General features: G+C 37.5%; 1 protein-coding gene across 2 annotated transcripts in view; it reads right to left on the bottom strand.

Annotated features, from left to right (window-relative positions):
• Positions 1 to 12730, bottom strand: part of Ptpmeg (protein tyrosine phosphatase Meg) — a 595691-nt gene that overhangs the window by 228517 nt on the left and 354444 nt on the right. For both annotated transcript variants that reach the window (XM_089247192.1, XM_089247198.1), the window contains one exon: positions 4170 to 4247. In XM_089247192.1, coding sequence (XP_089103318.1) covers positions 4170 to 4247 — 78 coding nt within the window. The remainder of the gene's footprint in view (positions 1 to 4169; positions 4248 to 12730) is intronic.

The following is a 12730-nucleotide window of genomic DNA, read 5'->3' as shown; positions in this document are numbered from 1 at the left end:
TCTACAAGAGTAATTACGGTTCCAGCGTGAATAAAATTGCGCAATGTAATAACAGCGGGAGTTCGCGACGGAAATCGACTCCGCATCGACGCGACAGATCGGCAAGTCGGAAGCGAAACCTCAATTTGAGACACATCGGGTTAGAAAACGTGTGTCTCCATTGCGGAAAAAACAACCACCAGACTCAAAACTGTCGAGTGAAACACAAGCTCTCATGCCAGATTTGCTTCAAAAAAGGTCATATCAGTAGAGTATGTATTACAGAGCTTCTGAAACGGAAAAATAAAAGCGGATCTGAAGGAAATACTGTTCAATATGTGGAAAATCCAGATCACTTTCAAGTGAGCCAAATTGTTGATATATGCACTAACACTGCTGAAAAAGACGATAGAATATTTGCAGTCATTCAATTAAATGGGAAAAATTGTCGTTTCGAATGTGACTCTGGTAGTCGTGTGAGCATCATGAACATAAGTGACTACAGGCGCTTAAACCTAAATCTTCCGATCCTGAAAACAAATATATTTTTCCGAAGTTATACAGGTGAAATTTTCAAACCTATCGGATACGTCAAAGTGACTGTATGCTACAATGCTAAATCCAGTGAAGAAGAATTATACCTTGTCAATTTCAAGAGAGAACCTATCCTTGGTCGAAATTGGATGCGTAAATTGGATATCAACATAAATGACATTCATGATTCCTCAAGTGTCAAGCATATACCTGTGTGTGCCGTAAAAAGATCTGTTCCTAGTATTGTCAATGAATACTCTGATGTTTTTGAACAAACAGTGGGCAAGATTCCAGATTATACATGCTCCCTGAAATTGCGGAAAGATGCCAAACCAGTGTTTGTTAAACCTCGTCCAGTACCATATGCTTTGCGTGAAAAAGTTGAAAAAGAACTGGATAACTTGTGTGATCAAGGGATCATAGAAAAAGTGGATCATTCAGAATGGGGAACTCCACTTGTCATCGTGCCAAAATCTGATGGTTCTGTAAGACTTTGTGCTGATTACAAGGTGACTGTAAACAATCAACTTCATGATGCCAGACACCCAATACCCAAGATTGAAGATATATTCAACAAGCTACGAGGTGGATCATATTTCTGCACCTTGGACATCCATAAAGCATATTTGCATTTAGCAGTCAATGAAGATAGTGCAAAAGTTCAAACGATCTCTACACATCAAGGTACCTATTTGGCAAAAAGATTGTTTTTTGGTATTAAAACTGCACCGAACGAATTTCATTCTTTCATGGATCAGTTTGTTCAAGATTTAGATGGAGTAACTGCATATTTTGATGATTTAATTATACAAGGCAAGACTTATGAGGAATGCACAACACACTTGCTGAATGTTCTAAATAAATTACGAAAATATCATTTGCATGTAAATATCAACAAATGTAAATTTTTTGAAAAAAGTGTAGAATACCTTGGACATGTTATAACTTCCAAAGGACTGAACAAATCTCCAGCTAAGATTCAAGCTATTCAAGAAGCACCCAGACCAAAAAATGTTGACGAATTGAGACAATTTTTGGGCTTAGTTATGTATTACTCAAAATTCATCAAGAGTGCATCAAGGTTACTTCACCCACTAAATAATCTTCTCAAGAAAAGTATTCCGTTCAACTGGACAGCTGATTGTGAAGCAGCATGGATAAAAATCAAGTCTGAAATTGCTAGTGACCAAGTCCTCATACCATTTACTCCAGAACTTCCAGTGACTTTGGCTACTGATGCTAGTCCACATGGTCTATCCGGAATATTATCGCATATTATGCCTGATGGAAGTGAACGTCCTATTGCATTCGCTTCAAGATCACTAACAGCTGCTGAGAAAAATTACAGCCAGCTCGATCGAGAAGCTACAGCTGTGTATTGGGCATGCAGAAAGTTCTATGATTACATCTTTGGTCGAAAATTCACATTGGTTGTGGACAATAAACCAATGATGACTCTCTTGCATCCAGAGAAAAAACTTCCAGCATTGTCAGCTACAAGAATGTTGCGGTATGCACATTTCCTTTCCAACTTCGACTATGACATCAAACATCGAAAATCATCCGAACATGCAAATGTAGACTATTTGTCGAGAAGTCCCTTACCACTGACAGATGTACAAGTCAATACTGTTGATGATGAATACATCCTGCAAGCATCAGTGATTAGACACATATCCACAGACACAATTACTTCTGAAGAAATCCGAAAAGAAACAGAATTGGATGATGATCTACGTGAACTAAAGAAAAATGTGATGGAAGGAACTTTATATGACCCAGAAATAACATTACAAGAAGGAATTCTACTTCGTGGACAGCGTGTAATAATACCTAAGACACTTCAACCAACCATCCTTCAAGAACTACACTCAACTCATTGTGGAATAGTGAAGATGAAAGCACTTGCTCGAAATTACTGCTATTGGAAGAATATTGACTCTGACATAGAAAGTCTAGTGAAAAGTTGCAAGAACTGTTGTGACGTCAAGAAAAACCCCCAGAAAGCTCCAGTGCACAATTGGGAAAGTCCAACAAGAAATTGGCAACGTGTTCACATGGACTATGCGGGACCCTTCATGGGACATTTTTTCTTACTTGTCATCGATGCAAAGTCTAAATGGCCAGAAATCTACTACATGAAGAAAGCTCCAGATTCTGCTATTACAATTCATTTCCTGCGAGAAATATTCAGTCGACATGGACTGCCAGAAATTCTCGTTAGTGATAATGCTTCAATTTTCAAATCACAAGAATTCATGGACTTCTGCAAACGAAATGGTATTCGACAACGAATGATAGCTCCTGGTCATCCCTCAACAAATGGACAAGCAGAACGTTATTGCCAAACCCTGAAGACAAAACTGAAATGCATGGAATTCGAACGAGGAACACTTCACGAAAAATTATGTAAACTATTGTTTCGGTACAGAGCTACACCTCTTTCATGTGGAAAGACACCAGCAGAATTATTGTTGGGAGAGAATCTCAGAACAAAGCTAGATCTCCTCAAACCTACAACTCCTGAGTCATACAAGAACAATGCAACACAGCCAGTCTTTGACAAATTTTTCAAGGAAGGAGATAGAGTACAGTCAAGAAATTACACTCATTCAAGCCTATGGAAGTATGGAACTGTTGTTCAACGATTGGGTCGTGTTCATTACCTAGTTGAACTAGATGATGGATACATTATCAAGAGACATTTTGAACAGCTTTCGACGGTGTGAAGTCAATCGACCGTCTTCTCCAACTCCTATTCGACTATCAGTTCCTATGAGACACTTCCCTCAAAAGAAATCTGTCACTTTTAGTGATCATGTAAGTCAACGAGAGATTCCTGCAGTTTGCCAACACAAGACTTCATCTATGGTAGATGCTTCTACTGAAACAGAGCAAACTTCAAATGCAACTCCTCGATCAACAAGAACTATTTTTCCTCCAGCTCAGACTACTCAACTGAGACGCTCAACTCGTTCCAGAAAACTAGTTCAAAGATTGAACTTGTGACTGTTCAAATGTTGATTCTTGTGTATAACTTTTGTTTCTATCATTAATCATCTCTTAATTTAGTGTGGGAGAATTGTTATGTATCTGGCAACACCAGAAAATACAGTATTATGTTTTACGAAGGTGGCAACACTTGAAGGGAATGACAACATGGCGGGAACAAGATGTAAATATTGTTCCGTAATAAATTAGTTAAGAATTATCGTTCATCTCATGATTCACTACCGAAACGGCTCATAAAGTACAATAAAGAAACTATGCCCTAAAGCATAATCTCCCAAACTTTTTGTTCCATCGCCCCACTCATCAGAAATTTTTTTCCCTCATCGCCCCCTCAACTCAAGTAAACTCATAGGATCCTATGTTAAATCAGTAGGTTCTATTGCCCCTTGGACCATTCCATCGCCCACCAGGGGGCGATATTGCCCACTTTGGGAAACACTGCTCTAAAGCAACATGGTTAGGACAAAATAAATTAGATGGACATTAATGTTTGGATTTTCAAATATCGCTCACCAATATGCTTCACAAAATAAATTTATTTTTTCTAGAACATTGTCTAACAGGTATTTTGAAAGCTTCAAAGTTCATTTCCAGGGCGTGTATAAAAATAAAAACATTGGTAAAGTAATAATAGTCAGATATACCTTCACATTGAAACCAAAACGACCATGTTCATCAGGTTCCATTCTAATCATAACAAGACCTTCTGGGTCATCAGAGACCTAAAAAAGTTTAAAATCGTCATATAGGGTGCATTAGTGTGACGTCACGACTGACAGCGCTGATTACAAACAAACATGAGCTGGGCGAAATTATAAAGGAAAATGCCATAGGTCGAAGGTGAGTCTGTTTAAATTATTTTTCTAAAAAAATATGATCAAATAAGACTTGTGAGCTCTTCAGATGGAAACTTCAAACTCTTGTGAACATGCAATGTTAAAAATATAAGAATAATTTTCTTCTAATTAGCTATGAAAGCTTTTTATTTCTTGCATGCTATCTGTTTACTTATTTATCTTAATAGTCATGCATTTGATTCCTGCATTAAATTCATGAATCACTTGAGTCCCCCTACAATCATTGAATCATTATTCAATGATTGAATCAAACAAATTGATTGCAGGTCATTTCTTTCCTTGTATGAAAAATGGGGATTTGTTTTGTGCCTGATTGTAAAGACTTTCACAATGCACTGAGATATATATATTTTCATCATCTCTATCATAGTGAATGGATCGGATGTGATCGGATTCAACTGGATTTCCCCCTCTTTTTATCAGTTTAAGTTCTTTGGTGGAATCAAGTAAATTATGAATGAAAGTTTATCACATTTTTCCAAGCCATATTTGAAAAGAAACCTGATATCAAAAAATATAATATAGTCGAATCCCAAAATAATGAACAGCAAGAGACCAGAGAAATCATTTTGTTATGAAGGAATTCCAGGTTTATACACTGTTTCTATGTTAACTTATATATGGGGGATTAGAAAAGTGTTCCTTAAAATTAGATTTTTTTTCTCGCTATATAACAGTATTCGTTAAAACGAGATTGAAATGTAGATACTAAAGTTAAAACTAATTGCAACTTCGCTTAGGCCAGAGCCCTCAGGGTGAAATCTTTTGCTAGCTGCAGGTCACACTTTTTACGAGCCCTTCTACGGTAAATTTATAGCGTGAAAAAAAACAAAAAATAAGAAATGTCCAGGGTAAGAGCCCTGTCAGCCCCACCCTTGGGTGGGGGGGGGCAGGGGTTTTCCAACTGTGGGCCTCCGGGCTTTTTGCAGAGGCCCACCGACCATTTTTAGGAATCAGCGACATTACCTTGAAAAAAGATTAAATTCCAAAAACAAGAAAAATAGTTAAAAAAAGCTCTGACTATGCAAATCTATACTGCTGTATTTAGTTAGAACTGTGAGATGCTTTATAGAATCAATATTAATGCATTAAAACATTAAAGGCAGCTATCTGGGGATTTCGAGAGACCAAACTCTGCATCTAAAAGGCATACATAATTACAGAATATATAAAAAATACCTTAATGAAATAGATCATTTTTATAACTATTGAAAAAAATAATTTTAGTATTAATGAAAAAATAGACATAGAATTACTAAAAGTAATGATTGTAAAACTACTGATTGAAATCAGAATTATCGAGAATAATTTTGGAATTGTCAAGAGAAATTTCAGAATTGTTAAAAGTAATAAATTATGAAAAAATTGAGAATTTTTGAAAAATATCTTCATAATTGATGAAAAGTTAAAGTTAATTGAAAAAGTAATTTCAGAATTATTGGGACGAATTTCAGATTTCATAAAAGAAATAATCGATCACAAAGAGTTAATTAATTAATGAAAGGAAGTTATTTGAAAATAAAAATTGAAATTTAATGTAATAAATATATTCAGAGCAATGAGGCCAAATGCAAGCGAACGGATAACATATGAGAAATAAACAGCTTTCATAGCTAATTAGAGACAAACTATTATTATATTTTTATCACTGCATGTTCACGAGTTTGAAGTTTCTATTTCAAAAGCTCAAGTCTTATTTGATCATATTTTTTTTTAAAAATAATTTAAACAAAGGTTCACCTATACGTTAAGTTTTCCTTTATGCTCCAGTTCATGAGTCCAGCTCATGTTCATTTGGAATAAGCACTGCCGGTTGTGACGTCACTAATAATGCGCCCTATTGAAAGTTATTTGTTATTTACATAAAAAATACACTGAGCTATAAAGAAAGTGAAGTGAGGACTTTACGAGTCGTCCCTACGTGATCGCATCACACCCTTTTAGAGCAAAGTGAACAAAACATTCCTTGAACACGTTAATGCAATGGGGAAATTCCAAATAAGAGACCTATACATTTCGTTTTTTTTCCCTTTTTGGCCAATAATTATGCATTATTCATCTGAAAATGTTTTTATAAAAATTAATATTACTTTACTTACTTTCTATATTACTATATTACTATATTTACTATATTACTTTACTATATTACTTACTTTCGTATACGAAAAATACCCTTTTTTAAAAGCTAAAGAGGAACTATTTTTTTAAATAGAAAAACAACATACATTTCTAATATTATGTTTTGTATTTTGGTGAAGGCTTCCACATTGAAAATTTGTAGCAGTGAATATGTCTGCGAATCAACTACTCAAAAAGAACTTTCAATGCAAGAAATGAAATAAAAAAAAATTCTTAATATTTTTTTTCCAACATTGCAATCTGCATACAACAATGCAGGGACGTAACTAGGCTGGGGCACTCAGAGACGTTGGAAGTATTTTCGACCACTGGGTACTCACACAGGCGTTTGCCAGGGGGGGCACCCCCCCCCCCCCCCCACCCTTCAAGGATATCAAAAATTGAAAACGTATTTGTAAAAATAAATGTTAAAAAAAAACAAATATATTTTTGTATAAATTCTGTATACCATGGATGACTTGAGCCTCGGAGCAAAAGTCTCACCATGCGAGATGATATTGGTTATGCGCCACTGTGGCGTATAAGCCATATCAGTGAAGCGATCCCGAAAATTCTCAACTGTGCTCCTAGCTAGATAAAAATGCATAAAAAAATTAATTTTCTCCGAGAGTCATTAATGCACTATAGTTTGAGTGTTTTTACAGACACGAAACCCATTCTTTCTCTATACTTTTCTGCAATTATATATTTTTCTTTACTCCTGATTTAATACTTTTCCCTATAGCAGTAAGAGACATCCCTGTTTATATGCTGCTATAATATATCTCTCTCATCATCTATTTACTCTTCGGCTCCAGTACTTAATATATATATATATATAAATTTATTTTTTATTTTCCGTGATAAGATATTTTAGTAATAATTTCTAATAATTCATTATTGGAATTTTAAACGAAGAGAGTCATGGTTTTTCTTTATAATTATTTTTGCTACGAGCCTAATCTATGAAAATATTTTATTACGTAAATCTTTGAATTTATATAAAATGCTTTCAATGCATGCTTACTTGCATTTAATTATGATAGGATAAGGTAATTAACCAGTCAGGTGACCAATTAATTTCTCCTTTTTAAAAGTTTGAAGCTAAAAAAATGAATTTTTCTAATTAAAATTTCTTATGACTGACTTCATTTTTTTTAAATCACCAACAAAAAAATTATGAGAATTCAAATAATTAATTAATTTTCAAAAATTTAAATAATTTCTAATTAATTTTCAAAAATTTAAATAATTAGATTAAATATTGTCGTGATATGCTGGCATATGCTGTGCTGATGGCATATGCTGTCCATAGGCATATGCTGTGCACAGGCCTAGAAGTGAAAATTTGAAAAAAAGAGTAGGAAAAATAGGAAAACCATTGACAAAAAATAGGAGGGAAAAAACTGAATTCCCAAATTATCGTGACATTTAAAAATGTTGTGCCATTGAGATTCACAACTTATATATTTTAATTATAGTATTATCTATTGATATTTTAATAAACTCAAGTGCTCTCTCTCTCTAAAGAATTTAAAAAAATCTTTCCTTTCCACAGAGAAAGAAAAAACCTGTCTAGGTGCCATAGAAATATAGAACATGCATGCTTAACCCATTGCCAACATGCTGAATGTGGGCCCCAGCTTCAAACCTAATTTTGCAAAAAATGAACTAAGCGATACATTTCCAGATCGTTCCAGAGAACCTGAAGCACAGTTTCAGGTCATTCAAGTGGTTCGCGTCACAGTTCCAGATTACTCAAGTTACACGAGCTGCTGTTCCACTTCACTTAAGTGACCTGTGGCACATTCCTAGATCACTAGAGTAACCTGCAATATTATTCATCTACACTTAAGTGACTCATGGCAGAGTTCTAGACCACTAAAAGTGACCTGTACATTTACACATCATTCAAGTGACCCGCGGCACATTCTCTGATGAGTAAATATGTCACAGCATATTTACAGATCACTGCTGCACAGTTCCAGAGCACTCAATCGACCCATGAAACTTTTAAAGATCACTGAAGTAACCTGCGCCACAGTTCCACAGTCTTTAAGTGTGCTGCGGCACATTCCTAGACCATTTAGGTGACTCGCGGAAAATTTACATATCACTGCGGCACAGTTTCAAAGTACTCAATTGATCCAGAAATATTTACAGGTCAGCTTCTGTGACCCGCTACACATTTCAAAATCAATGAAATGGCCCACACTATACTGAATGTTGAACACCCTTGATGTAACACCTCCTGGAGTTACACTATATCCGAAGGATACAACGATTAGCCTGCATATGTTCATGAATATCTGGTTTTTATCCAAAGATACACATTTTTTTAAAACACATGATAACCTGTGGCCCTCGGAGTTATCTCATGTGGTCCAGGACAAATAACTAAACCACACAAATGGCCCACGAACGATCATCAAATCATTTAAGTGGGACACATTTCCACATTACTTCAGTCGCTTGCGGCACACTTCTAGATATAAGCTGCCAACAGCGTATATCCAGATCATCTAAGTGGCCTCAAGCACATTTCCAAATCACTTGAGCGACCAGCTGCAAACCCCCAGTTCACTTAAGTGGCACGTAGTTCAGTTGCAGATTACTTTAAGTGGCTGGAGGCACATTTGATCATTTGAGTGGCCCTCTCTGCATGCTTCGAAATCACTTGAGTCGCTCGCAACACACAGATCAACTAATGCTCTGCGATACATTAACACTTCAAGTGGCAAGATGCATTTTTATAGATTATTTTAGTGGCGCTCTTGACACATTTCCAGACCACTAAAGTGGCCCGCTACGCACGTTCAGATCATTCAAGTGACTTGTGACATATTTCCTGATGATTCAAGCAGCCCGTGGCACACTTTCAGACCATCTGAATGACTCACGGCACATTTCAACTTAACTCAACCTTTTGAAGAGTGTGGGACCAGTTCATTGATTTAAAAACGTGTCGCGAGCCACTTGATTAAGTGATCTAGAACAGCACCGCAGGTTATTTGTGTGATCTGTAAATGTGCTGCGGATCACCCAAGCAATCAGGGAATGTGCAGCGGGCCACTTCAGTGATTAGGAAATTTGTCTCGGGCCGCTCAATTGCAGAATTCGCCATGAGCCACTTGAGTGATCTGGAAATATGCAGCGAGTCATTTAAATGAGGCATGAATGTGCCGCGAGCCTCTTAATTTATTTCTAAGCATACCGGGGCCACTTGAGGCAGGACACATTTAGGCCATGGGTTGAGCACATGCACATGTATGCTTTAAAATAAGGGGCCGTTCAAGTATTATGTCAGCAAATTTTTAGCCATTTTTGACCCCTCCTTGTCAGTAAAAGTCAGCAAAACTCTGACCCCCCCCCCCCCCCCGTCTGCAAAATTTTGTAAGCGCTCTGTTCCCTTTCTCCTAACGCATATTGGTGGGATCAGAGACGTACGGGGAGGGGTGGAATCTGGTTTGAGAGCTCGTGGCCCCCTACAGACGACCAAAAATTTATTTTTTAATGCAGAAAAATTTTTTTAAAAGAATTAAAATTTCGAAAGAAAATATCTTTATATGTTATTATAATAAATTTCTGACAATTTCAATGCTATTTGAAAGCTAAGAACTCAAAATTGCTCAAGAAATTCATTGCAACCCTACCTCTGAGCCCTTGGTAATCCTTGACTCAGGGCCGTCTTAAGAGCGTCATGGGCCCCCGGGCCAAGTGATGTTTTTGAGATGTTTTGAGAAAATTTTCGAAAGTTTCACCCACTTCTCATTTTTGTGAGGCCCCTCTCCTCTTGAGGTGCCCGGGTAGGCCCATGCGTTAAGACGGCACTGCCTTGACCCGCGGTAAACATTTGGCCTGTGCGGACCAAATATGGCCCTGGGGTTATGATGTGGCCTGTCCTTCTAAAACCAAATTTTGTAAAAATGAACCAAGTGGCACATATACAAATCACTTAAGTGACCCGTCGCACAATTCCAGACCATTTAAGCATAGGCGGAGATTGACTTGGAAGTCTGGGGGGGGGGGGGGCACGATGATGATGATGTCAATTCATCTATACATATATACATTAGATCAGTTGACTCCACGTTTGACTCTGGGGAGGCAATGCCCCCCCCCACGCCTCCCCCGTATCTCCGCCCATGCATTTAAGCGATCTGTGACACATTTAGAGATCCCCTGAGTGACATGTGAGAGTTTTAAAGCATCGGTGCGGCCACCAGTGCGGTTCTATATCGCTCAAGTTTTCAGCGGCACATTCCCAGATTACTTAAGTGGTCCGCGGCATAATCACTTGTATGATGCGGAGCACTTAAGCGGCCCGCGACACATTTCCATATAACTTGGATCCGCTAAGTATTTAGAGGCCACTAAAGTGGCTGTGTAGGGGATTCAATAGGGAGAATGTTAGTTCAGGTACCCACAAACTAGTGAAAAGTTTTATTCGTTTTTCGCGCATTGAGTAAGACATCATTAAGAATATTTCATATATTTTTATAAAAGGTGGTTGATGACGTCAAACACCAACCCCCGTCCCCGTCATCAAAAGTCAGCAAATCGGAATTCCCCCCCCCATGACGTAATACTTGAATAACCCCTAATAAAGATACCCAAAAGTTATTTTCTGAAGGTTAAAAAAAGGTGGTTTCCGTCTCCCCCCTCCCTTCTTCCTGTAAAACCAGACGTGGCTCGGGCTCTGTCACCTAAAGCCGGGTTTTTCTAGAGGTAGGTTTTCTGTGCTGCGTGCAACGTGAATCGCCCAGAGCGACACGCCGCCCATTCACCAATTTTCTTACAACGTTTTCCTACAGACCGCAATACGGCTCACGACAGCCGTTTACGCCCGATTGGCGGACTGCTTCTGGAGGAGTTAAGCGTCGTGTATGCCGCGTGTTTCAGCGATCTTCTCTTTATTTTCGTGTTGTTCTATTTCCCTTCCCTTCAAAGCGCCACGCTTGGAAAACACGTGATTATGGAAAACATTTCTGCTGACGCGAAATGATCCAGTTCGGTTCACACGGCGAAAAAGCCTACTCCTAGGAAAACCGACTTCAGGGATGAACGCTCCTTACGGGATCCCAGAGAGAAACCTAGTCTCTCATGGAATCTCGTGTGTGGATGAATATAGAATCTGTTCTTCCCTCCTTTTTTCGCCGTCTTATTTACGGCAACCGATGTACTAAACAGGGGGTGAACTATCTCTGCAGTCCTTAGTAACTACTAGTCCTAATGAACTACCGGTCGGAGGACTGAAGCTAAGGACCGCTTCAACTACTAGTAGTTAAGAGGTACTATGTACTACCAGTCCTTAAGGTCACGTGACGTGAAGCAGTAGTTAGAGGGGGAGAAAATTTTTGGTTTCGAGAGTAACAGATCTCTAACCAATCGGGATGCCGTTTGAAGCCTACAACTACTACTAATTATTTAACAATCGTTTTTCCGCAGTGGGTTGTGGCAGCGATTTCATGTTTACAAACAAACATGTTGTAAACAAACTTTATTTTCCGAAGGACTCTCCATACATTTTTTTGTCACCCGTGTTTTGCAATTTTTTTTACTCTAATATCGCTGGCTAGTTTAATTATTTTGTAACCGTATGAGGACGTTGCATTTTTCATCTTGGGACTTTTTTTTAGAACAAGATTCAGTATATAATAATAGTCAAAGTATTTTTCTTGTCCGAGCTCATGGACCCCACTTTTGGATGCTTGAAGAAGCGAGTATATGGGACCCCAGCTGCACTGATGAAATCAAAATTTGAAAAAAAATTCTTACAACCAAATGTAAGATTTTAAATTAAGGTTACCGGCACTAGTTGAGCCTATGGCCGTAATGTGCCTTTTTGGGACAGACTTTCCCTTTTTTTTTGGGGGGGGGGGCTCTTCTTGAAAGGGTTATTATGCAAAATAATTATAGATTTTTGGGCCCCCTATTCACCTCGGGAGCCGTACTTGAGGCCCCAGCTGAATACTGTTTTTAATATTGAGTGCTACTTTTTTTTAAAGACCAATTTGTTAAATGATTTTTTATTATCCATTTTTATTCCTTTTAAATTCATTGAAACAATGAATTGCAAATTCTTTCTGGAGCAACTAAAATAATAAATTATTGATAATTTATAATTAAAAGAATTAACTGCCTTGCTGCGTATTGTAGTTCTGTATTTTAAACTATGGGTTTCTTCTCAGTATTAAAAAATATTATCAGAACATGATTTTCTATGAATG

The sequence above is a fragment of the Pholcus phalangioides genome, unplaced genomic scaffold, assembly GCF_987345545.1.
Source record: "Pholcus phalangioides strain wild (caught in Gottingen) unplaced genomic scaffold, Ppha-v1.0 ptg000003l_1, whole genome shotgun sequence".
In the NCBI taxonomy this organism is placed as follows: Eukaryota; Metazoa; Arthropoda; class Arachnida; order Araneae; family Pholcidae; genus Pholcus; species Pholcus phalangioides.
This window is presented reverse-complemented; position numbering and strand designations above follow the sequence as displayed.